At 47.5% G+C, this 26,731-nt stretch overlaps 2 protein-coding genes across 2 annotated transcripts in view; one reads left to right on the top strand and one right to left on the bottom strand.

The window, feature by feature from the left end:
* The window catches only part of KCNIP1 (potassium voltage-gated channel interacting protein 1), a 379,587-nt gene that overhangs the window by 343,109 nt on the left and 9,747 nt on the right, over positions 1-26,731 (bottom strand). The window lies entirely within an intron of this gene.
* KCNMB1 (potassium calcium-activated channel subfamily M regulatory beta subunit 1) lies at positions 404-11,744 on the top strand. The gene is made up of 4 exons (XM_003900502.5): positions 404-838; positions 4,304-4,461; positions 5,919-6,090; positions 10,818-11,744. Exons 2-4 carry the CDS (start codon positions 4,328-4,330, stop codon positions 11,085-11,087), a joined length of 576 nt encoding a protein of 191 aa, XP_003900551.1. The 5' UTR covers positions 404-838; positions 4,304-4,327; the 3' UTR covers positions 11,088-11,744.

Below are 26,731 nucleotides of genomic sequence, written 5' to 3'. Positions count from 1 at the left end.
TTTCACAGTCTCTGGGAGGGCCCGTGGTGAGCAGACTGTCCAGACCTGGTTGGAAGCAGCCGTGGAGCTCTCACTACTCCCAGCTTCATCTTGGTTGGTCCTTAAAAGGTGAGTTCTCTCCCCTTGCCATAAATCCCCACCATCTCTAACCCTCATGGCTACCCTAAAGCACAGTCAGTTTTAAAAATGCCAGTAACACAAGGGAGAAAACTGAGGTCCTTTAATGATAAGTTTGCGAGAAAAACAAAAAACATAAAAGGAATTACTGAGGCCCAGAGAGGTGCCATAACTTGCTCAGGGTTACACAGCACGTAAGTGCCAAAGGCAGGGAGCTGTAGCTGCTCCAGCGTGGGTATGCCAGGGACTGGTGACAAGCCCAACCCCTCCAGCCCAACTCCACCCTTCCTCATGCCAACAAAAGGAGAATCATTTCCTATTTCTGGCATCTTTGGCAGCCCACAGAGCCAGAGAGAAGAAATATTTCCAAATATACCAGGCTGATCTTTCGTAGTTTCTCAGTCTTGCTGTCTGTTGTCGTTTGCAATCTGTTTCCCACGAGACTCTGGAAAGATGGAGGTGCAGGGCCTGGGTAACAGCTGCCCTCCTCAGGGCTGGATACCTGCTCTCCGAGTCTGTGTCTCCGGGCTGTGTGCTCAGACTTGACCATGTTTGGGCATGGAGGCTTGCCCCAGATGGGGACCCAAGTCTGCTTCCCTGGAGACGGGCGGGGAGGCCAAACTTCCTGCTAGAGCTCTGTGGCCTCTTTTGGGGTGGGGGCTGGGGGCCAGGCAGAAAGAAACCATCTGCTGCTGAAGACCCACAGGGCGCCGGGGAGACTGTGAGTACTGGATCTGAAAGCACTTGGGAAGCTGTTTCTCCGAAGACCGGGCTGGAGGGAGACTGTGGGGAACGCAGTCTGCCACGGGGCAGGGAGGCAGGCAGACAGGAGGACTCCCTTCCTCTCAGGGCTGTCCTTCTGGATGGGGGGCCGGTGGTCTGGTGGCCAGCGGGGAGGGTGGCACAGTGGCCAGGTTACTCTCGAAGTAGGTGCCCTGGCCCTCTAGGTCCCAGTTCTCAGAGTGGCCAGAAGGTTGCAGCCTGGAGATTAACACCAGTCCTGGCACTTGTCACCGGTAGAGAGGTGGGACAAAAAATAGATTCATCAAGAGGGGTCCAGACTTCTGCTCCAAACTTTCAGGGTTTCCTTCATCAGTAATAATAGCTAATATCTACTGAGGGCTGATTTGGGGCTAGGCACTATGATACATGCCTGATACTCAATATGGCATTTGATCTTTAGCTGAACTCTCTGAGGCAGGTACCATGATTCTCATTTCACAGTCACATGGTTGCTAAGTGGCAAAGCCGGGATTTGATTCCGTGTCTGATGACCTTAGAATCGCCCTGTCTACACCCCACCAACGTGTTAAACAATGTACACTATTACTTGTCCTTCTAAGGAAAAGGATGTCGACCCAGCTATCAGGTCACCCAGGATACTCCAAAGTCCTGCTTTCCTTTGTCCTCCATCTTCTCTGAATCTATCCCAGACCTCAAGTGACCTTTCTAAATGGGAAGATATATCCCGGAAGTTCAGAGATGTTTAGAAATGCTCAAAACTGGGAAGTTCTTCTTAAAGTCTAACTGAAATCCCTCCTATGATAGCAGAAACCCACTTCTTCCTGTTCTTTCTGTCCCTCGGGGGATATTGACAGTTCCCATCCTTCCTGCTGCCGAAGGTTCTCCCTTCCGATGCTGAATATTAACTTCCTGCTGAAGTCACATCTACATGGAACCCCGTGCATGGTCTTAGGAGGATTTATCAAGACTCTATAAACTCACTCACTCAGTGCAGGCAACAGTCTCATCAGAGCATTAGACCCAGGTCAGACCTGAATAAGCCAAGTTTCCAGACTTCTGTGTGACAGGGAAGCCTCTCTTTTCCTTTCCTTCTGAGCTCCTAAAACTGGTAAAACCAGGTTCCTGCCTTCACCAGCCTCAGGAGTGCCCAGGGGCCTGGGAGGGCACTAGAAGCCACACAGCAGAGGAGGCAGTTGCCCTGGAAGGTAGGGGGCTAATTAGCCAGGAAGGAGCCCTCACGCAACAGGAAACCCCCACAGGTACGCTCCAACTGCCCCAGGAGAGAAATGGCTTCGTTGTGGGCGCTCAGCCCTAAGTTTCCAAAATGGGATTTCCCATTGGCTTCAAATGATTTATGTCTCACAGTATCTGGGGTGGGGCCAAGTGCCAGTGACCCTTAAAGGTCTTGGGGAAGCAGTCTGTTGGGGCTTTTAGCCTACCTCCAGGTGATTCTGTTGCTTTTCCTGTGAATACATGGAGAGGCTTTCTCAACTGACGCCAGGTAGAAAACGGCGTGGGCTCTCCCATTCCCACAAGACCACAGAACAGAAGGAAAAGGATAAAAAGGAGTTGAACAAAACATCTCTCTTTGTCGGGGGAAATTTCTGCTTGCTTGTGCTTCTATAATGTCTCCATTAGAATGTAGGGGAACCTCACCTCCTGGTTTCAAATAAAGCAGAAAAAGTTATCATTGGATGTCACCTCTGTCAATTGACAGGGGAGGTGGACCAGCTCACTGGGAAGGTGCGATGGGTATCCGTGCTGCCTGACCCTGGACTCTTCCCTTTAGCAGGGATGCCCAGGTATGGGACTGCCTGGCTGAAGGGAGGGAGTCAAGAATCTCTGACTGAATATTTGAAACAGTCCAGTAGTTAAGAGACGCCTGAGCAGAAACTAGAGCACTTTGCTGAAAATCTCTTTGGACTCATGCCTGTCCCCCTGGACACTGACTAATTAAACAAACAAATAAAACATAGTATGTTTATTACTTTAGGGACCTGGCAAGGCGAATAAAGTCTTCCCTGATATCTGGCTAAAATTTCCCCTAAAATGGAGGATTACAGTGAGCAGGTCCCATGGCCCTGGTATTTTTGGTAGAAATGGACTCTGGTTACCTTAACCAAATAAAAACAACAGCAAATACATTTATCAGAAGGCTCTAGGACAGCTTGTGGAACGCACGGGAGATCACACGGGGACCATGGCTGGGCATCTCTGTGGCTCCAGGCGGCATAGATTAACGGGCTGTTTCTTGAAGTCTTTGTCAAGATTCACACTCCTGGGGGAGGGATCGGGAGCCTAGCAGGGGAGGGTGGAATCTTTGCTTGCACTGGGGTGGGGTCAATGCCCCGGGAAAAAACAAGGAGTTGCTGCCTATAGAAGGAGGAGAGAAGGAAAGCCACCACCAGCAATGTGCCCATTCCGCTTTGTCCCAGGTGGCTTCAACCCCTGAAATAAGAAAGCCGTCTGAGGCCACCATCATGCCTTCTTTCTTTCTTCTTTCTTTGCTTGAAGTGGGGGAAGGTTCCTTACAAAAAAAAAAAAAACCAGAAAATGGTAAATTTTCTGCCTCTCCTGACAACCTGCAGCTGCCTTCTGGGGCCCTCCTCTCCTTTCCCTGCCTGCTGCCCGGCCCAGCCAGCCCTACCACAGAACCGTTTCTGGGCAGGAATACTCCAAGTGTCCCTGTGAGATAAGTGCCGTGGAAGAAGGTGTGTGGATGATGCACATGTACAGCTTGCTCACTGTATGGGACCTATGACCATTGTAGCAAATGATCATAAACCTGATGGCCCCAAACAACAGAAATTTCACCAGAAGTCCAAAACCAGCAAAGTGTCTGCAGCCTGCACTCCCTGCAGTGACTGTAGGAGATGAGCCATTGTTCCTTGCCCCCGCCAGCTTCTGATGGCTGCCCGCACGCCTTGGCTTGTGGGCACATCACTCCAATTGCTATCTCCCTGGTTATATCACCTTAGCCTTCTCTTCTATGTTTAATCTCCCTTCACTTCTCTCTTATTAGGACCCTTGGGATTACATTTAGGATCTACATAGATAATCCAATATTGTTTCCCCATTTTAAGAGCCTCTATCTTAATCACTTCTGCAAAGTCATTGCTATATAAAGTAACATTGATAGCTTCCAGGGACTAGAAAATGGACATCTTGGGGAGTCATTACTGAGCCTATTACATACTGTGTGACCTAGGGCAAGTCACTTTACCTCTCTGAGTCATAGGTCCTTATCTGCAACTGCCTCTCAATTGCATGGATTAGGCTTACATGGGGTGTGAAAAGCAAGCCTTCTGGAAGTTGCAAAGCTCCAAATACAAACAAGAGTGATATTAGTATTTGAGAACCTTCACCTCTCACCTGTCCTCTCTTTCTGTGGATCACCTGTGAACTGGGCTGATCTCACTTCTGTTTGCTTCTGTGGACCTAGAAATGATCACTGCCCCCAGTGAATATGGTGAAGAAGCTGGTGATGGCCCAGAAACGGGGAGAGACACGAGCCCTTTGCCTGGGTGTAGCCATGGTGGTGTGTGCCGTCATCACCTACTACGTCCTGGTCACGACTCTGCTGCCCCTCTACCAGAAAAGGTACTGAGCTCTTCTGGCCTGCCCACCCCCCAACCCTCTCCTAAGGGTCTGATATCTGGAAGGAACCCTGGCTTTCTACTCACACCTCTCCTTGACCCTCACTCGAGGCAGCAGGGTCAAGACAATGCTCATTCTTAGGTTCTAGGGTTCAAGTGCAGGGAAGGTAGGATGAACTGAGCCCCACTGCTCTGAGATTCTAGGACCTGGTGGTAACAGACACATGATGCCCTTCTCACAAGAATTAGCAAAGAATCAGCGGAAATATTCCAGTGCAAGTTTGATCCCAGGAGGAATCAGAGAATTGCAGACGTTTACAACTCAGCTACATAATTCTCTCCCCTCTGAAGCCTCCCTGTCAGGTGGCCATCCAGCCTCCTGATGAATACCTCAAGTGAGGGGGAGCTCCTTGCCTCAGTGAACATCCCATTTCATGTTTGAGGTTTTCTGATGTGTCTGCATTGAGCCAGCATCTGCTTCCCTGAAGCTCTGCTCAGGAATCTCAGAGAAGGGTCCATGCCCTTGCTCCCTGACATATCAACCACTTGAAGGTTTTTTTTTTTTTTTTTTTTTGAGACTTTAAGGAAGAACTGTGAATTCCTAATTTGTGTTCTATTTGGAACAAACACACTCAGTTCTCTCAGCCTGTCCTTAGAATAAGACTCAGACCTACGCTCTGGACACATTCCAGCAGCTGACAGCCCCCTTCTGACTGGCAGTGGGTCTCCCGCAGGATATTTGGGAGATGAATCACAATTGATTTACTAACATGTTGATGAGCCTGTTAGCCTCTCCCTGGCCTGTTGCAGCCTCACTCTTCACAACACTGGAGTGATTCCAGGCTGGACCCTTACCCTGGTGAGGCACCAGTTAAAGATCGTCCCCACCATCTTTCCCATCCTGGCTCAAATCAAGGCCCTCCTACGTCTACTACTTTTAGGAGAAAGAACACAGTTTTCGAAGCCACTCAGACCTAGCTTCAGGTCCTGCATGGCCTCGGCAAAGTCATTTGATCTTTCTGAGTTTCTCTTCTGCCTCTGCAAAACGAAGATGATTTGAATAAGAGAGTCTCAGGTTTGGCTGCTTGTTAGAATCACATCAGGGACTTTGAAAAACCACCAGGGCCTGGGCCCAACCACCCAAGAAGTTCTGATTCATTTGCTCCGGGGTGTGGCTTGGACACGGGAATCTTTTTAAAAGCTCCCCAGGTTTTTAGAAGAGTAGCCAGGTTGAGAACCAGTTATATAGATAATGTCGAAGACCCCATTTAGCTTCTACAATTCCTCCCTGTATCCAGGGACTGTGGGGTCATGTGCCTTTATTGCTGGATGCTTAAGACAAGATGAGGAGCCCAGCCCTGGATCCCTCTAAAGGCTCCCAGGGGATCAGGGGTTCAAATGGATGTTCTGTGTGTCACTCAGTTCCAAGATGTAATGTGTGCCTGTGTGTGGTCTCCTCAGCGTGTGGACCCAGGAATCCAAGTGCCACCTGATTGAGACCAACATCAGGGACCAGGAGGAGCTGAAGGGCAAGAAGGTGCCCCAGTACCCGTGCCTGTGGGTCAACGTGTCAGCTGCGGGCAGTTGGGCTGTGCTGTACCACACAGAGGACACCCGGGACCAGAACCAGCAGGTACTGAACTGGGGGGATGGGGACACATCCCCTTATCCCTGTCAGGTATGTGAGACTGTTCCTAACTGTCCCTGTCCCTGAGGCTGAGAAAAATCAACCCACTTGACCAGGTCTCCCAGCTGGAACGAGGTTGAGCCAGCCCTAGCTCTTTCGTGTTGGAGTCACACAGACCTGGGTTTCAATCTGCCACTAACTGGCTGTGCAAACCTAGGCAAGCCACTTAGCCGCTCCCTGCCTCAGTTTCCACCCTTGTAAAATGGAATGCTAATGCTGCACCTTAAAGAGTTGTTATCAAGTCAGAGACGCTGTATATAAAGTGCCATGCTTGATGCTGGGTGAATAGCTGGCACTCAAGCAAAAGCAGCGATGAGTGTTATTACTTTCATTCTACAACCTCAGTCAAATGAGGGACCAGGCCCAGGGCCAGATCCTCAAAGTGGAATCCTGGTGACTCCCCGGGAAACCAGGGACTCAGGGCTGGAGTAACCGCCATAAACAAACATTTAGATGGTTTTTCCATCCTCACCTCCCAACATCCCTTCCAAAAAACAAAAATCGCCACCATATCCTTTCCGAAAGCGATCAGTTGGCCCATATTCTGTCTCCCTTCCTTCTTTCTTTCCTTCTTTTTTCCTTTTCTTCCTTCTTTCTTTTCTATTTTTCCCTCGCTCCCTCCCTCCCTCCCTTCCTTCTTTCCTTCCTTCCTCCTCTCATTTATTTATTCAACAGCCATTGAGCACCTCCTGTGTCAAGCCTGTAGGACTCAAGAGGAGAGAGCTCATGCATGAACAGGCCTAGCAGGGAGGGATTGGCACCGGGGAGAAGAATAGAGGAAGTTACCGGGATTAGAGGAGGAGGACGTTTTCTAGCTGACAACGATGGGGGTATCAGAAAGGTTCTTGGCAAGATCGCACCATTGCACTCCAGCCTCGGCAACAAGAGTGAAACTCCATCTCAAAAAAAAGAAAGAAAGAAAGGCTCTTGGTGAGATCGTGCCCTTGCACTCCAGCCTGGGCAACAAGAGCGAAACTCTGTCTCAAAAAAAAAAAAGAAAGAAAGAAAAGCTCTTGGGTGAGGCTTTTAACATCAGACAGGCACAGGATGCAAGGCATAGAGAAGGAGGTGATATAGAAAGTGGGTATGCCTATAGGAGGAGGCATGGCGGAGGGAAGGGCTAGGTGGAGACAGGGATGAGAGGGCTGACTATAGAAAGTGACCCATGATGGGGTGTATGCAGCTGGAAAAGCCTGCCAGGGCAGACTAACACCTATTCCCAGAGGCCTTTGATCATCACAGTATGGAACTAAAATGTGTGTATGTCTCAAGATATGTCGACTTTGGCTATGCATTAGAACCACGTAGGAGTCTTAAAAAAACAAAACTAGGGTCCAAAACTAGACCTATCAAGGCGGAATCTCTGGTCAGAGATCCATTCATGAAGCTCCTAAGGTGATTCTAAGGTTGGAAATTATTGCTGTGGGCAATGGGAATCTTTAGGGCATGATCAGAGTTGGGCCGGGAAGATGGAGCCTACAAGTGTGTGGGTCTAGTTACGAGACAAAAGAGCCAAGGCCACAGCAGGCACTCAGGACCAAGATGTGGGCCTGCAGCAAGGGAGATGCTGACTGTCAGGACTTGATGGCTGATGGGATGGGAAAGGGCAGGGTGCCTGGGATGGGGCGTGGAGGCTGTGGGATCTTGAGAGTGCTGAAGGTCAAGGAGAAGTGGGTCTGGGCAGTGCAGGATGGTCAGGTGTTTTATCATCGCTAGTGTGACTCGGCCCCACCAGGTGGAGAGAGGTCTCCAGGCCCACTGGAGGTAGCTCCTGCTCATGACCTCTGCTTTGGCATTCAGTAGCCCTTGATTTATCCCAAAGCAAGACACAAATTTTTAATAACTGGTGACATTCTCCGGGTATGATATGGGCTGGAGCAGGCTGGTTTTCGGGCTGCCTCCCTGGTCCTGAGATTGCCAGCTCAGAGGAGCATCCCCTGAATAAGCTGTCAGCAGGATGTGAAGGAAGGATGTGCTGGAGCCACTGCTGTCCTCTCCTCTGCCATCCAGGCTTGACCAGGTGTGGTGCTGATAGCAGGCTGCAGGGGCTGGAAGGAAACAGTGGAAATGCCCTTTGTGTTTTTGCCAAGCAGCTGGGTTGTGGGCTAGCTGCTCCTTCCGCCTACATCCGTCATAGGGGTTCAAGTAGCTGGGGCTCCAGGTGAGCTGGGTGTCCTCTGAAATTACTGTGAAGGGCCACGAAGGCTCTCGTCCCACCCTCCAACACTGAAGGTGGGGGCCACAGTCTACCCTCAGCTTTTCCTGTGAGTCTTAGCCTGGAGCAGGTAAGTTCTAAATCCCCTCCCATTGTCTGTCCTGGGGACCTTACACCGCAGGGCTTGGGAAAAAGCTGGGTGGTTTCAGATCATTCAGATAACGAGGCTTAGCAGGACCCAGGACAGGAGCGAAAGGATGCATTCAGGCCCCCGGCTTCTGGGGTTGGCCCTGAAGAGTGAATTCCTGCCCAGTGTCTTGCCAAACAGGCCCAGCATAAAAGATCCAGAGGAACCCTGAGCAGGCAGAGGAAATAGTAGGCCCAGGATGGGCAGAAGCCTCCACTTCAGAGCTCATCCATAGACCTCTCTTTAAGAAGGTAAAGAAGGAGCTGTTGTTGCAGTTTCATAGATAAGTCAAAACATATTATCATAAATAATAATAGCATCTTCCACTTTTTTGAGTTCTTATCATGTGCTGGGCTCTGTGCTCAGTGCTTTACATGCATCATCTCATCTAATCCCCATGACAGTTCTTCTGGGCAGGTAGCCTCACTAACCCATATTACAAGGCCCAGAGAGGTCGTGGCAGTTGCCAAGGTCACGCAGCTCAGAACTCAGGCCTGTCTGACTCCATAGCCACACTGTTGTTTAAGGAGCTAGGTTAGCCAAGGTCACAGTCAGAGGCATTGGAGAGACTCAGGCCAGGCCCCCTTACCCTCAGCTCAGGACGCTGGATTGTGTGCTACTGAGGACCTGGCAGTACCCAAAAGCTCTGAATGCCAGATTACTCAGGAGCCAGCTTCTCCCCAGCCTCAGCTGCTCCCTGGTTGGCTGGCACCGTATATCTGAGTGCAGTGCTCCCCATTTCCCAGGCTGTGAGGACCACAGTGCAACCCTCCTCTGTGCTGCTGGAGTGAAAGCCCTCAGGGCAGGCAGCTTCCAGGGTGGGGCCTCATATAAATCCAGGGAGTGGCCGAGGCCTGTAAGGAAGCTGGCTCAACACCTGCCATTTGGGTCTCAGTTGTACACATTTTGATCTTGCACATGATTTCACTAGGGCAAAATTAAGTGCATGAAGGAAGCACACATTCCTGGGCCCCGCCCTCAGTGATGCAGAGTGGGTAGAGACCTGGGCTGTGGGGGCCCTGTAGGTATTCCACTGCAGATGGGGGCACCACACTTGCAGCACAGAACAGAGATAAAACCAGGGTCTCCGCTTTATGATCACTTTGCAGTACTTTCCAGCTGGCCTCATAGGAACAGGGCAAAAGGTTCCTAATAGCAATAATCAGTGTCAGAATTAAATGTGTGTCATGCTCTGCTGGCACAAAACTCTTTTCGACGCATCCTTTCTTTCCTTTGGATCCCAGTGTCAAATACCAGCTTGCCAACATATTTTGTTCGCTGTACACAGGCTGAAACTGCAAAGGTTTTCAATTTTAAGTTTAGCTAATATTTTACTTTTTTTTTTTTTTTTTGAAATGGGGTCTTGCTTTGTTGCCTTACCTGGAGTGCAGTTGCGAGATCATAGCTCACTGCAGCCTCCAACTTCTGGGCTCAAGTGATCCTCCCCCCTCAGTCTCCTGTGTAGCTGGGACTACAGGTACACCACCATGCCCACCTGGATAATTTTTAACTCTTTGTGTAGAGATAAAGTCTCGCCATGTTGCCTAGGCTAATCTTGAACTCCTGGGCTCAAGGGATCCTTCCCCCTCGGCTTCCCAGAGTGTTGGGATTACAGGTGTGATCTGGTTTCCGACTTCTCTTCAAGTGTTGGAGGTCTGGCTCTTATAGATGTTCTAGATGGCCTGACATCCATTGTCTGGAGGGAGTGGTGACTGCCTGTCTGGAGGCAGCTGGCTGTCTCCCTATTGTCAGGCCCTGTCACTCCCTGGCAATTCTTCCTGGCACCAAGGCAAGTGTCAGTGGGCACCTCTCATCCCATTGCTTTGCCTGCTTCATCTGCTGACAATACCTTCATGAGCCCTGTAGGCAACTGAGCGCATGATCTCTATTTCAGATACATAGGCCACTTGGCCTGTGTCCCTCCCTGGTTTCCTTAGATGACTCTGTTTGAAGTCCTTCTTTCATAATATCCTTTGAAACTGATATTCACCCATTTAAGTGATAAAGCCATCAGGGCTCAGAAAGAGTGAGCAATTTGCCAAAAATTCTACAGCCAATCCAGGCAGAGCCAGGACTCCAAGGCAGGACATGCGCCCAGGTGTGTAGCCTGTACCCCGAGCAGCTCCAGCATTGCCATCCACACACACGACACAAATGAGAGCGTGCTCTCCAGACCTGCACAGCGCATGGCCTGCCAAGCTTTAGACCAAAGTCCTGACTCCAATCCAGGGGCCTGACTACAAAGCTGGTATTTTTCTTTGCTTCATATCAAGCCCTTGGCTAAGAAATGGGGATTTCCAAGCCCACGGCTGCTCTTGCTTCTCCCCACAGTGCTCCTACATCCCAGGCAGCCTGGACAACTACCAGATGGCCCGGGCCGACGTGGAAAAGGTCAGAGCCAACTTCCAAGAGCAGCAGGTCTTCTTCTGCTTCTCCGCACCTCCGGGGAACGAAACCAGCGTGCTGTTCCGGCGCCTCTACGGGCCCCAGACCCTCCTCTTCTCCCTCTTCTGGCCCACCTTCCTGCTGACCGGTGGCCTCCTCATTATCGCCATGGTGAAGAGCAACCAGTACCTGTCCATCCTGGCGGCCCAGAAGTAGAGCCATCCATGCCATACCACTTGTCAGGGCACAGGGGACTGGCTGAGCCCCCAGGGCTGCTCCCCACTTGCAGACCTATGCCTTCTGCACCTGCCCTCCCACTCTTCCACTCCAATCCACCCTGTCTTCTATTGCAGGATTAACCTTTGAGAAATCCCTTTGTGAAGTCATTTCCTGCTTAAGAATGTACAATGGCTCCCCAGTGCCGTGGAGGCCATAAGGCCAGCCAGTTATAGCTCTCTATTACCTGTCCCTACTCAACAAACTCATACCTGTTTCCGGTTGCGTCACTATGTGCCCCACAGAGAACAATGATCGTCACCTCTGTGCCTGTGTTCTCCCTGTTGTCTCAAAGGGGTGCCCATCTTCCCCTGGAAGCTGTCGCCAGCGAGCCTCAGTTCTTTATTTGAATTCTCTAATAAGAACAACAGCAGCTCCCATTTCTAGAACACATTTACAGTATTACTATTTTCTAGGATACAAAGTGCCATATATATTTTTAATTGCAATATTAATAAGTGTATGCAAAACAACAATCAGCTGCAGGGAAATACACGAGAACTCATCAAAATATTAGCGGCGGGATGGCGGTTAATTTCTGTTTTCTTCCTTACCCCCTTTTGATTTTTGGTGCTTTTCTAAATTGTTTTATTATAGGAAGGTTGTGTTTTGTATGTTTTTAATCAGAAAAGCCACGGTAGATGCCATTTTGGGAAAGTTGAGACAGTGTGTCTCCCTCACAGAAAAAGATGGAAGTGGGTCTGGGGATGGAGTTGGGTTCCGGTCAGAGACAGGCCGTTCAGAACACACAATCTGAAAACCCCTCTGGAGGAAAGGTCATGATGTGGAGGAGGATTTATTACTTAAACTGAGGGTATGGACTCCGGCACTGAGCCTGCTGGGGAAGCCTATCTCAGATTTGAAAAGGTCTAAATGGGAAGAAGCCATCGCCTTTACCATTCCCACTCCAGGAAGTTTTCCTAGAACTATGACTGTCCAAGTGTGGTCCCTGGACCAGCAGCATCAGGATCCTGGGGCAGCTTGTGAGAACTGCACACTCTCAGGCCCTTGTCCCAGCCCCACCGCGCTAGAAGCCCTGCACAGGGTCGGGGTAGCAATGCTCTGTGTTCTAACAATGATGTAGGGGATTCCGTGGCACACCTCGAGCCGGAGAACTACTGGTGTAGAAAGCGAGCATCCTGTCGCCGGGTTTTTCAGAGCAGATGAGTGACCATTCAGCAGGACCAGTCCTGAGCTGAGTGTGAAGTTAGGCCGGTGTCTGAAGTTTCTTCCAGTGCTGCGAGTCTAAGATGTAGCTCTTGGGTTTGAATCCTACTGATCTTTCTTGGGTTTGAATCTTGGGTCTCTACCGCTGCCCGATTTCATCTCTTTGATTTTTAGGTTTTCCATCTATAAATGAAGGACTCCTTCTGGATAGTTGGGAGGGCTGAAGGAATGTTTGACACATCATAGGTGTCTAAAATGGCAACTATAGTTTTTGTTTGTTTGTTTGTTTTTGTTTTCTTAACTTTCATTTTAAGTTGCAGGGTACACGTTCAGGTTTGTTACATAGGTAGACTTGTGTCATGGGAGTTTGTTGTACAGATTATTTCATCACTCAGGTATTAAGTCTAGTACCCATTATTAAAGCAAATGTGGTACATATACATCATGGAATATTATGCAGCCATAAAAAGGAAGGAGATCATGTCCTTTGCAGGGGCATGGATGGAACTGGAGGCCCAATATTATCCTTAGCAAACTAACGCAGGAACACAAAACCAAATACTGTATATTCTCACTTATAAGTGGGAGCTAAATGATGAGAACACATGGACACAAAGAGGAGAACAACACACACTGGGGCCTCTTGGAGGGTGGAAGGTAGGAGAAGGGAGAGGATCAGGAAAAAAGAGCTATTGTTAGTAACAAGAATACGTCATGAATACTCATAAACTTCCAAAAGTTATGCTAACAATGTTATCTGGTATGTATGGGTGCTTATTTATTCTGTGCTGGGCACTGTGCTAATTAGATTGCCTTGTAAAAAAAAAAATGAGGTACTCCTGAACCTGCCTCATAGATGATGAGAAGCAACAGAGTACAGTGGCTAAGTATGTGGACCTGGGATGTGCACTATTTGTGTTCAAATTCCAACCATGCCATTCACAAGGTGGGTGACTTTGGGCAAATAACCTCTCTGTGCCTGTTTCCTCATTTGCAAAATGGAACTAATAATAGTATCTTTCCATAGAGTTTTGGCATGAAACGAATTCTTATGTAAATTTCCTAGGATAGTGACATATGGTAAGTGCAATCTAAGTTACTATGAAAAACTGAGGCTGTAAGAGGTAACTGGCCAAGGCCATCTGTAAAGTGAGGGGCTAGGACTCTAGCCTGGAGCTGTGTGACTCCAGAGCCTGGCATCTCAACCACAGAACTCAGCAGAGCCAGCTGAAGGGCTGAGAGACAGCCACCCAAAGCCACAGGGGCCAAGCAGGGAGCTGTGCTGCATCCCTGGAACCCAGGTGCCCTCATGCAGGTTGGAGTTCTGAGGCAAGGCCCTGGAATCTGCACCAGCATCTGCCACTTCCAGCCAGGGAGCCGAGGTATCCCTGTGGCCTCCAGTTTCTTACCTGGTGGACCTTCCTTCCAAAGGCAGGCAGCTCATCATTCCCCGGAATTTTTCCCTTCCGGGATCAGGGAAGTCTCAAGGGTCCTCATGTGAGTCTTTTAAGAAAGTCTTAATTGTAATATTGTACTATAGTTTTGCAAAATATTAAATATTACCATTGGGGACATTAGGTGGGGGGGGGGGTCACAGAATGTCTCTGTATTATCTCATACAGCTGCATGTGAATCTACAATTATCTCAAAAATATAAGTTAAAAAAGGTAGAAAAATAAGAAAGGAAGTCCCAACTGGGAGTCTGATTTAAAGGACCTATTTTGTCAATGGTTTCCATGCACCTGAATTTGGGACTAAAATACACAGAAACTCAGAACACCCAAACAATCCCTGCAGGGAAAAAGGCCATGTTCCCCTGGGAAAATTAGTATGTGGGGATGCCTAACCCCCACTGTCCCATAAATTATTAATGATGACCTTCATTTGCTTGAGACAGATGTTCTCCTCCTGTTAACAAAGACCGGCCTTCTAGCAAATGCCACAACTGTCTGCTGCTCACAGAACTATATGCAAAGGATAAGCATGAAATAATGGGAATTTAGGCATAATGGAGTTAGACACTGCGCTTACGTGTTTTTTGCAATAATATCTGCCTGGGAGCAGATAACCTTCATCAGTTCTCAATAAACCACTCTGCTAATGAGTGTCTAGTGCTTCCATTATTTATTACTGTCCTCTCATGGGCCAGTGACTCACACCGGAGAGGTGCACCTGGATGGTTCTCCCATGTGCCCTCCTCCAGAACGCAGACAAAACGGTGGAAATCAGAGGCAAGGGGCCCCCTGAGCTCCAGCACTGGGGTAGGAAGGACCCTGGGGGACATCCTAACAGTGCCAGGTCTCAGACAGAGCTTTAGCTCATCAGTCCAAGCTGCAACCAGAGGAGGAAAGAAATGAGGGTTTCTTCTATTTTTGAAGATCTCAGAGGACCAGAATTTCACTTCACTTTTATGGTGTATCTACTCGCTTGCCTGCAAGGAACTTGGTGTCTTCTTGCCATTCTCTCTCCCTACCCTTCACCAATCATTGTGAGGGGCTTCTTTCTTCACAGTGAAGACTCGGCTTTATGCAAATTTAAAATAGTGCAATATAAATACTAATATAATCTTATTTTTTGTGACTTACTGAAGTGATACCAGTTCCTCCTCTAAATCAACAATTCATCCAAAATTGATCTTAAACTCCTTGGGTCAGGGCATTGCAAACTGCACTTACTTTATTGTTCATTGGCAGCACAGGCTGTTATGTGAGACTATCCGGTATTCTTTGAATTAGTCTTGTGTTTGGGGGAGTTTGAATTCTATGAAATATTTAAGAAGACACTGTTTGAACAAAGTGCCACCTTCCTGTACCTTACCAGCCATTGCCCTGTGATATGGAGCGGAAAGAAAATGGCCAAAGGAAGACCAGAGACACATGGAGAAATTCACTAGAGTCCAGTGCAGCAGTTCTCAAAGTGGAGGCTTGCAAAGTCCAAACTCTGTTCGTAATAACACTAAGACACTATTTGCCTTTTTCATTTTCATTGTTATGAGAGTGCAGTGGAATGTTCCAGAGGTCACGTAACATGCATTGTTACAATAGTCTGAATGTCGACATAGCAATGAGATTCCAGCTGCCTTTCTAAAGCAAACTAACACATTAGAGATTTGCGAAAAATATAAAACAATACCACTTCTCCCAATGTATTTTTTGGCACATATAATTGTTTTTCACAAAATTATGTTACTTTGTTAACAGCTAATGGATGTATTATTATTTTTAAATAAGTAAATTCAAATTAAATATTTTTACCATTCTTAGTTCTAATCTCGAAAATGGTAACTGTTAATAGATATAACCCATATACACCAAAGCTCTTAGGATCCTTGATCTTTTTCAAGCATGTAAAGGGGTCCTGAGGATGAAAAGCTTCAGCACTGCCAATCTAGGGCATCCAGAGATGAGGCCTCCAGACTCCTCCCACACTGTGCCCTGTGGAAATGTGAAGCTCTCCACCAGGCTCCATCAGATTCCCACCGGGGGCCAGGAGGAGGGCTTTAGTTTTCTGCATCACCTCTGGCTCCCAGATCCTGTTCCCCAAGATGAGTCAGTTGATGGATCATCCTCCTCTCCACAGTGCTTTCCTGGATTTTTCTCATGTCCCCTCTGATGCAGAACTCAGCTTCTTCCTAGCTTTGCACAACTCTCCCTTCCTACTTATATAAGTACATTTTCATCAGCCAACTTCCTCAAAGGATTTGGGAGATGAGAACGGGAGGTATATGGAAGCAAAGCCAACAACTCTAAACTGAGTATTGGACCACATTTGTGATTCCTCCCCAGGCCTGCTGCATCTCCCCCAGTTGCAGAGTCAAAGGTGGCTTAGATGGACTGTGTTCTCCCATAATCTCCATCATCTCATACCAACCTCCCCTATCCCCAGTACACATAAAACAAAAGCAGGGGCTTGAGAGGCACATGCGGCTTCGGAACATGTCTTCTGTCCCCACGCCCCACAAGACTGCTGCACTGAGTCCTCCTCCTCTGTCAATTCTGGAGCCCCTGCTACTCAACTCCCCTTTGATTCCACGTGTTCAAATACAAACACTTCTTCTCTAAGTGCCAGTAAGACTTTAGAGATCATCTAGCACTTCTCCACTTTCTGTTTGGTGCTTGAACTCTCCGTTGTGCCACAGAAAATTATTTAGTCTTTGGTACAGAGATCCTTTAGGGGTGACAGGAGTATCTTTTGTTCTAATGGGACAACTCTTGGTGGGTCTGTAAATAGCTTCAGGATGGGAGCTGCTTGCCAGAAGGACCAAGCCTTGATTCGAGGATTAGAACCTTCAGCTCTACCCTGCAACCTCTGCAGAGAGAGGAGGGGCTGGAGGTGGAGTTTAATCACCAATGGCCAGTGGTTTAACAATCATGCCTATGTAGTGAAATCTTCATAAAATCCCCTAAAAAATAGGGTTTGGGGGGCTTCTGGGTTGGTGAACACGTCAAGGTGCTGGGAGAGGGCCCAGAAACTGCACCTCCACGCTGCATCCCTCATACCTTGCCCTGTGCGTCTCTTCCATCTGGCTGTTTTTCCTTTGCAGTAAACATGTAAGAGTAAGTAAAGTATTGATAGTAAGTAAAGTGTTTTCTTGAGTTCTGTGGATCGCTCTAGTAAATTATTATATCCTCCCTGGAGATGCGGGGGAGGTTGTAGTAATGCCCAGTCAGTCAGGTAGTGTGTGGATAGCCAGGACACTCTATTGGTGGCTGGCATTTGAATGGGGCAGTCTTGTGGGACTGACTTCTTAACCTGTGGGGTCTGAGCTAACTCTGGGCAGTTAGTGTCAAGAATTGAATTAAATTGTAGGACACCCAGTTGGTGCCAGAACTAGTTGGTATCAGTAGGGGAAAAAAACCTTCTTATGTGGTGTCAGAAGTATCGTCAGGGAGAACGCAGTCGCACTCTTTCTACAATAGTTCTTTTTAATGACAACCTGCAGCAACACCTCTTTGGATGAATAACTCACTATAGCAAGATGCAGTCACTTCCATTTGGGCATATATTTAGCTGACCACTTCCTGTGCAAGAATCTGTCATTCCTAATGGTAATAAGGGCTAGCATTTGTTGAGCACCTACCTGAATGCCAGGATCTTTCCAGGCACAGCTCATTGAACAGTAACAACATCCTTTGAGGTTATTACTAGTATCTTCATTTCACCAATGAGCCAATGGAGGCACAAGGAAAAGATTTAACTTGCCCCAAGTCAGAAGTTAGCAAATAGCAGAGCTGGGGTTCAAATCTAGGCAGTATTGCTCCAGAATACTCTCTAACCACAAGGAATCTTGTTCTTTAGTTTTCACCCCATACCAAAAGTGGAAAATGCCAAGCAGGTCAAGGTCAACTATTGAGAGCTTGTTAGATGCCTCCATATACCTTTCCATTACAGAGCCCAGGCTCTCAATTGACTCCCTGGGGCCACTCCTCTGAAGTGTCAATAGATGTGGAGGTGATGGCCAAGCAGAAGGATCTGGAAAAGTCCCACAAAGGTTCTGCTGTGGGCACTGCCAAGACAGACAGGACCACGAGATCAACTACCACCTGCCTGAACCCACGCTTTCCAATCCATAGCTCATCACACACCCAACTGGAACCCAGGCACACTATGGTTGCAGTGATCCTTGAACTGGTCACTATGCAAAAGCAGAACAAAAGTGAGTCTGGTCCACCAGCAGGGCTCCTTCTCAGTGACTGCACCCTCCTCTCATTCATCTCTACTTTTTTCCATAAGTGTTCCCAAACCACGGGTTTAATCATGTGCTCTAGAATTTGTAAAGGAGTTGACAGCATGCTTGCTTACATATTGCCTTAGAGTCCTCTTTTACTATCGTTAATTAAACTTAGGCCATGTCACACCTTCTTGGCATCTAACTAAATTTTCTGTGGCTCCACTAGTCACGATCCCTCATTCCCCTCTGTTATTTCTTTCCAACCCTTCCAAATTGAAATCCCCTCAGCCACAAGCCAGAATCCCACTGGTTTGAAACAGTCTAAGCTGTTGGAGGAGCTCCTGACCTCACAGGAGCCTCTCAGCCACGCTCGGCCATGGTACCCAGGTCTCAGGTCTCCCTCCTTGAGGGGCAGATGGGAGCAAAAACAACACCCGAAAGAGAAGTGGATATTGTTAGCTCTTCCATCAGATCATTCGCCCCAAGCAGCCTCAGCCACCATTTATTTTCACTCTCTCAGGACTTGTTTGAAAGCCTTTTTCTCATGCTTACAATTTTGGTGGGTAAGATACAGCTGAGTGTGGCATTATCCTTATGGCCCTAAATGATATTTTTGTATTTGTCTTTGAGAAGGAGCCTGCAGGGAGAAAAGCTCAGGAAAACAAGAGTTTGAATCTGTCTTGTTTATGACTTTGGGCAGTTTATTTAATCTTCCTGAATCTCAGTTTCCTCAATTGGAAAATGAGCCTCACAGTGTTTGTTTTACAGGGTGCATTGAATCATCAATCATGAATGTGGAGTACTCAGCACAGTGCATAAAAGATGCTTCACAAATGTCTGTTCTCTCTTCAAGCAAGTGTGTCTCCTTCCACCGATATTTCAGATTCTTTTCATTTGGGCTCAGAGAACTCCCTCTTGCCTTCTTTTTCTCCCTAGCAACTTCCCGCCTTTCTTGCTTGTGGACCTGATTGATGACTGCCTTGCCTCCCTCCCTCTCTCACCTCTTGCTTCATTTCTAGGGGTACCCTGACTTAAAAATTTTGCCCAAAAACAGACTGCCTATCTTTGCTTTGAACTTTCCTGACTCTACTTGTATGAACTTATTTCCTGGGGAGAAATGGTCCTAACCACAGAGGCCGTATTTCTGCCTCACTGAACCATTCCAAGGGTTGAAGGATCAGCTCCCTTGAGAGTCCACTTCATGGTAGAATCATGATCTGTGATAATAATAGTCCTGGCCAGAATAATCCTCCTAGTGCGAGGTAGGCAAACCTCTTGGCCCAGAAATCAGGCTTAATTGGAAATTAAATTGCTTTCCCATGCCAACTGCAAGATGCCTATATCCACAGCTAATTTATCAAGGTGATGCCTTATCTCAAGGAAGCCCATGGGAATAGAGTGGCTGCATCAGCAAAATTGCAGACTTGGTCCTGATGAGAAGAGTTTTCTTTAAAGTACAGCTTGAACCCTTTGAGTTTCTCATTTGGGGTTCGGTGCATTTAATGGCTTCTTCCCCCTTGCCAGGCTCTGTGCCAGGGCCTGGAGATATGGATACCAGCGAGACAGGCACTGCATTGGAGCAGCTTTCAGGGCTAGTGGCAGAAAAAAAAGACCATGCAAGCAAAGATTTCAAAGCTGTAGCGCTTTACTTAGTTGTCCAGGGATGAGTAGGTTATGGGGGTAGAGAATATCATGAATACAGTCACGGTTAAGAAATTGATTTCTATATTTAGGATTGATACTAACAGTTCATGATCAAGGGTGTGTGGCACTCTTAACCAAGCCTTTTACACACATACATTCCATTCTCTGGGCAACAGTAGGAAACAAATACACTAAGATTTTGATTATCCCCATTTTACTGATGAAGAATCAGAGTCTTAGAAAGTAAGTACCTTGCCTAATGTTACTACTTCCCAACTAATAGGCAGTGGGACTGGAACTTGAAATAAGGTAATTTCATGCAGAATTTATGCCTTTAAATACTATACTACACTGCTCCTTTACTTCCCAAGCTTTTTATTTTGAAAATATTCAACTACAATGCAAATTGTGAGCATGCCTACCCTTCACCTAGGTTCACTAATGATGATCAGTATTTTATCATATTTGGATTTTCTCTCTGTCTCTATTTCTCTCTCTGTGCATGTGCATGTGTGTTTCTGAATCATTTGAGGGTTAGGCTGAGGAACATAGAACAGAAGGCTGGTTTGGAAAACATGTGGGGACCAGTTTGGCTGGAGGAGAATGTGTGTGTGGGTTTGGTCACGGGGAGACAGGAATAGGGAATGGGCTGAGGTCTGAGACTGTGGGGTTAGGGCTGGGAATGCCAAATCTGGTAGTTTCGGGTGTACTGACACATGGCATGATACGCCAGTGAAAGCAGAACTTTCATTCGTTCCCATATTGAAAACTATACAATTGAAGATGTGTATTTAGTGAATGATATGTTTATGGTTTCTGATTAAATATGGATGCTTATTGAAGACAATTCAGACAATGCAGAGAAGCATCAAGAAGTAATTTAGGCCGGGGGCGCTGGCTCATGCCTGTAATCCCAGCACTTTGGGAGGCCGAGGTGGACGGATCATGTCAGGAGATGGAGACCATCCTGGCCAACATGATGAAACCCCGTCTCTACTAAAAATACAAAAATTAGCTGGGTGTGGTGGCATGTACCTGTAATCCCAGCTACTCGGGAGGCAAGAACCCAGGAAGCAGAGGTTGCAGTGAGCTGAGATTGCACCACTGCACTCCAGCCTGGTGACAGAGGGAGACTCCATCTCAAAAAAGCAAACAAACAAGCAAACAAACAAACAAATAAAAAAGAACTTTAAAAGCTGACCTTAATCCGAGCTAAAACCCACACTAATGTTTCAGTTTATTTCTTCTCTATTTTACTTTTCCATACACAACTATTCCCACAGACTGGAACTTCATTGAGCACACAGTTGTTTTTCTCCTGGCTTCCTACTTGATATGATATCGATGGCATTTCTGTAGGTTATTAATTAGTTCTTAAAATAATTTTCAACAGTGTAATATTATTCCATCAGATAGATGAACCAAAATGTATTTAATGCACAATTTTTTTCCATTGACACTTAGAGTGCCTCCAGTTTTTCACTATTATAAATAATGCAATAATACCATAATGAGTACCTCTAAATAAAAGTCTGTATGCACATCTGTGATGATTCGCTTAGAATAGATTTCTAGAAGTAGGGCTTCTGGGTCAATGGGTTGGACGGGCCATCTCTTTGGAATGTTGTGGAGGAGCAGAGAGGGAAGAAATGGGAAGAAATGTAGTCTGCAGGCTGCTGCGGCAAAGCAGTTGAGAAGTTAGAAAGTTTCAGACTTCAGGAACGGTTCTGAGAGTGGAAAGGGAGTGACAGATGGCAAGAACAAAGTTCAAGACCGGGACATGTAAAGAGAAAGGGTGAAATCAGGAGAGAGAGGTCTGCTTTGGTTTTACAAGGGTTGAGTAGGGGCTAGAGAAAGACATTCAACTAGAAGGGTCTAGTGGTCCTTCCTCCCATCCTCCATCCATCCATCCATCTGTTAGGCCCCTACGCTATGCCAGGTCTTGTGTTGGGTGCTGCACATCCTTCTTTTTTTTTTTTGAGACGGAGTTTCACTCTTGTTGCCCACACCAGAGTTCAATGGTGCAATCGTGGCTCACTGCAACCTCCACCTTCCAGTTCAAGCTATTCTCCTGCCTCAGCCTGCCAAGTAGCTGGGATTACAGGCATGTGACACCATGCCCAGCTAATTTTGTATATTTAGTAGAGACAGGGTTTCGCTGTGGTCAGAATGGTCTCGAGCTCCTGACCTCAAGTGATCCACCCGTCTCAGGCTCCCAAAGTGTTGGGATTACAGGTGTGAGCCACCGTGCCAGCCTGCACATTCTTAAATAGGTAAAATGTAGCCTGTGCCCTCCCAACAAGTTCACAATCCAGTCAAAGAGTCACCTGTAGGCCTGGAGCTTAAGAAAAGAGCCAAGGCAAGAGAGAGAGACTTGGGAGTCTCCCCTAGAGGTGAGGCCATGAAGGAAAGAGGAAAGAGTGCAGACACGAAGGGAAGAGGCGAGGGGTCTTGCTTGGTCTGTGAGTCACCGACTGTGTGGCAATGAAGAGCCATCTGTTGGGCGGCCACCACTTCCAGGAGGGGCCAGATTACCCTCCATCCCTGTGCCCCCAGCTACCAGCCAGAGGAGGCTCCGTTTTGAGGATAACTTATTCAAGGGCGTTCCTTGCTCTGGCCTCAGTTTCCCCATCCTTATGCTGAGGACATTTGGAGGAGTCTCATGCTGGTCACTGTGTCATGTAGCCTTGACTTCCAGTCACATGCTGGCCACCTTCAGGCTCTCAGAAGCTCCCTTGGCCAGACTGAAATTCCCAGATATAATGGGAATTATATCTGCTGTCTTTTTACCTCATGGTGCCCTGTGAGACAGGCCAGCAGGCACAGCAAATGCTCAAAGTCAGTGCCAGAACCTGCTTGTCCATGGGGCTTTGTGGTTCCAGCCAGCTTCTCCCTTCCAGGGTGGTGCCCTCAGGGGGCTCTGACCCAGGGTGCAGTGACTGCCACAACATTCAGGTCTGAGGCCTCCTCCACCTCCTTCTGTTGAGCCCCCAGTGGACTATACAAAGACAAGGTTTTACTGCCCCTTCTTATTTTTCATCAGTAGGAGAGTGTGGGCCGGGAGTGGGGCAGGAGTGCACAGGAGACTTTAAAGTTTCTGGACATGAGGAGCTTGCTGAATGAATGGAGTGTGAGCTCTCCTATTTCATCTCCCTAGAATAAGACTCTTTGTCACTGATACTTGCATCCCAGGGAGGGAAAGGAAAGGCAAAGAGTATGTTGAAAACAGCTCTCACTCTTTTCTGGCCCACATGGGTGATTTCCGTCACCCAGTCATTTCCCATGACACGGGAGGTCCCTGGTTTGACTAGGATGCAATGAGGGAGATTTAAGCTCAGCCCTAATAAAGAGCAAAGCCAAATAAAAGCAAAACCACCTCATCATTTGTTGAATCCTTAATTTGACACAAGCACTGCACTAAACTCTTTCAAGTGCATTACTTCAATAAACCTGTGGTATTGGCATTATTGCACACATTTTACAGGAAAGGAAGCTACGCTCAAGGGAGTGACTCCCTTGGACTTCCCAAGGTCATACAATTTGGTGGTAATGGATTTGGCATCCAGTGAACTCGAAAAGTCATGTTTCCAGAAAGTCCTGGATCCTCAAGGGCTGGAGGGGAGCACAGCCATGGAAGCCAGCTGCGTCCGCAGCTCCCAGATGCCTTCGCTGGTGACTGCTCACTTCATGCCCTCCCGGAAGAGCCCCTTGGCTGAATGGAGCAGAGCACACTGGAAACCATCACCATCCTTTCCCAGCGACAGGTTCCCCTCTCTCCATGGCAAGAACAAATCAAAGTGAATCAAATGGCCCGTCAGCTGCAGTAACAGAGGAGGGCCGTTCTTAGGATGGTAGCCTGAGAAGCTAGATGACTGTCTTAATTAACCCCTCATGTCCTGGATGCAGGAACATGGGCGGCCTTGCTAAGGAGGAAGTGTGGATGGACAGACTGATGTGGGAATGGTAGATACAAAACTGGAGCCTTTAAAGGGCATGCAGTGCCGAACCTGTAGGGAATGGGAAGATGGGGAGGCCCTGGTTCAAGGGCCAGCTCTGCCTCTGGCTTGCTGGGTGGCCTTCCCCGGGCCTCGGATTCCTCATCAGCCAGCTCGACCTCTCAACTCCCAGTGAGGTCCTACCATATACTAGGCCCTGCACCAGGTGCTGGGGAAGTAGTCAAGACCAGGCAAAATTCCCTGCCGTCACAGGGCTGGACTCTTAGTGGATGAGCTGGATCATAAACAAATGAATAACAGGGAGATGTTGGCCAAAGGGTACAGAGTTTCAGCTGTGGAGAATGAGCAAGCTCTAGAGTAATGCACAGCAAGGAGACTGTAGTCCATAAGACTGCACTGTACACTTGAAATTTGCTAAGAGAGTAATTCTCACCACACACAGAAAGGTAACTATTAGAAGAGATGGATGTGTTCATTAGCTTGACTGTGATAATCAGGCCATTATCTATGTGTGTATCAAGACATCACACTATATACCTTAAACACAGACAATTTCCATTAACACATTTAAAAACACCAAGCAAATACATGGGTAATATTGTTTCGGGAGCAGTAAGCGCTGTGCAGAAAAACAAGGCAGCATTAGGCAATGCGTCGGGAGAGATGAGGAGGGAGCAGCCATTGCAGACAGGAGAGGATTTGAATGAATTGAGGGAGACAGTCCAGGGAGATTTGGTAGAAAGAGCTCAGAGCCTAGACTGAGGGAACAGGGACGGTGAGGACCCTGACGCTGAAGGAGCTCCATATCCTAGCAAGAGTAAGGCAGCCTGGTGTTTGGGGTGCATCACCTGGGGTGGAGCCATGGGGAGAGGGAGACAAGCAGAAAAGGACAGAAATGCAGAGGACAGATCATGCAAAGCCAACAGGCCACCGAGAGGAGTCTGCATTTAACTCTAAATGTGTCAAGAAACCACTGGCGACAGTTTCCAGCAAGGGGATTATAATTGTATGTGATTCATTTTTCATTTTAAAAATATGGAAATGGTCCATCAATGGGAAAAAAAAGCAAAATTTAGTATCCATACAATGGAATATTGTTCAAACTCAAAAAGGAAGGGAGTTCTGACACAGGCTATAACAGGAATGAACCTTAAAGACATAATGCTAAGTGAGGGCTGGGTACGGTGGCCTGTAATCCCAGCACTTTGGGAGGCCAAGGCGGGCCAATCCCAAGTTTGAGACCAGCTTGGGCAACATGGTGAAATCTCGTCTCTACAAAAAATAAAAAAATTAGTCAGGTGTGGTGGTGGCACATGCCTGTAGTCTCAGCTACTCTGGAGGCTGAGGTGGGAGGATTGCTTGAGCCCGGGAGGTAGAAGCTGCAATGAGCTGTGATGACGCCACTGCACTCCAGCTTGGGTGACAGAGTGAGACCCTGCCTCAAAAAAAAAAAGATATTACACTAAGTGAAGTAAGCCACTACAAACACTGTTCATGACTCACTTATATGAGTAACCTAGAACAGTCAAGTTAATAGAGACAGAAAGTACAGTGGTGGCTGCCAGAGGCTGAGGGTAGGCAGAAATGGGGAAGTGTTTAATGGGTGCAGTGCAGAGTTTCAGTTTTGCAAGAAGAAAGATGTTCTGGAGATGGTTGGTGGTGATGGTTGCGCAACATGTGAATGTACTTAATGCCACAACTGTGCACTTAAAAATGGTTAAAATAGTAAATTTAATGTGAGATACATTTATCACAATTAAAAACATGGGAAAGGATGCTATGCAAAGAATGGTCTGTGGGGCGATATTTGTCTGCTTGGGCTGACACAATGGAATGCCACAGACTGGGTGGTTAAATAACGAAAATCTGTTGTCCCACAGTTCTGGACACTAGAAGTTCAAGACTAAGATTCGGGCAAGGGTGGTGTCTGGTGAAGTTTCTCCTCCTGGCTTGTGGTTGGCCATGTTGTCCTCACATGGCCTTTCCTCTGTGTGCGTGTACTGCTGGTGTCTCTTCCCCTTCTTACAAGGACACAGTCCTGTTGGATTAGGATCCCAACTTTATGACCTCATTTAACCTTAATCACCTGTGCCAAGGCCCTATCATCAAACACAGCCACCTTGGGGGTTAGGGCTTTGACATATACATTTTAAGGGACACAATTCAGTCCATGACAGCAGTGACAGTGCTGACAGGTTTAACCACGCATGTTCAAAGGAACATTAGTATTTGCACGTGACCTTTTAAACCGCAGTTCTGTATTTGTGATGTTGGCAAGTTATTCAGCCTCTCAAAGCCCCTGGTTTGGAATAAAAGCAACTCACAGAGAAAGGGCTGGACTGAATACAGGAATCCTTGTAAAGCCCACAGAAAATAAGTAGCACTCAATAGAGGATGGCGATGGCCATTCCCCTCATGTTTCCTGTTGAGTTTGAAATGAAAGCCACTGTTTCTGAACTTGTGAGGCCTGGGCAGAGTTAATCAGCACAGGGATGTCGCGGATCTTTCTGCAATCCAATATGCTTCATGGCTTAGAGACATCCCGGGCTCTAGGTGACAGCCGGCTCCAAGCTGATGTCTGCAGATACCGAGCAGCAAGCCTGGGCTTGGCCCAACCTGCCAAGCACAGATGGTTTGAAAAATGTCATCCAAACTGGCCCAGGGTTAATCAAAAGATAACAGAAAGAAAATTAGGATAGGCTAACCCCGGCGTCTCAGATACAAGCCCCAGAATCTCACCCCCGCTACCTGATTCCTACCCAATTCTCTGCCTCAGCTTCCAACTGACCTCATTCCAGCAATAAATGAAAATTGGCCAGGCTAGAAATACAACTGGAAATCTTGCTGGGTGGTGTTTCCTTTTCTGCCCCCTCCCTGTAGCCTTGGCTGTCGGGCCTGCTCCCCATATGTTTTGTTGTTTGACTGCGAAAGGTGACCTGTGGGTAATGGTTCAGGGGATGGATTGGCGGGGCTTGGGTCTCAGAGGGTATTCTCCTCAATTGCACTTCTTTAGTCAGAATGGAGGCCCTGAAATCTTGATTTCTAAAACAAGAGTGTGTGCTGCCTCTTGGCCAAACTGGGAAGGAATCTGTTTTGTCTTCGTTGCCTTCTTACCCTGGATCTGATTTTCAGAAATGGAAAAAGTG

The sequence above is a fragment of the Papio anubis genome, chromosome 5, assembly GCF_008728515.1.
Source record: "Papio anubis isolate 15944 chromosome 5, Panubis1.0, whole genome shotgun sequence".
NCBI classification, from domain to species: Eukaryota; Metazoa; Chordata; class Mammalia; order Primates; family Cercopithecidae; genus Papio; species Papio anubis.
The sequence above is the reverse complement of the archived record's forward strand: the minus strand, read 5'-3'. Positions and strand labels throughout refer to the sequence as shown.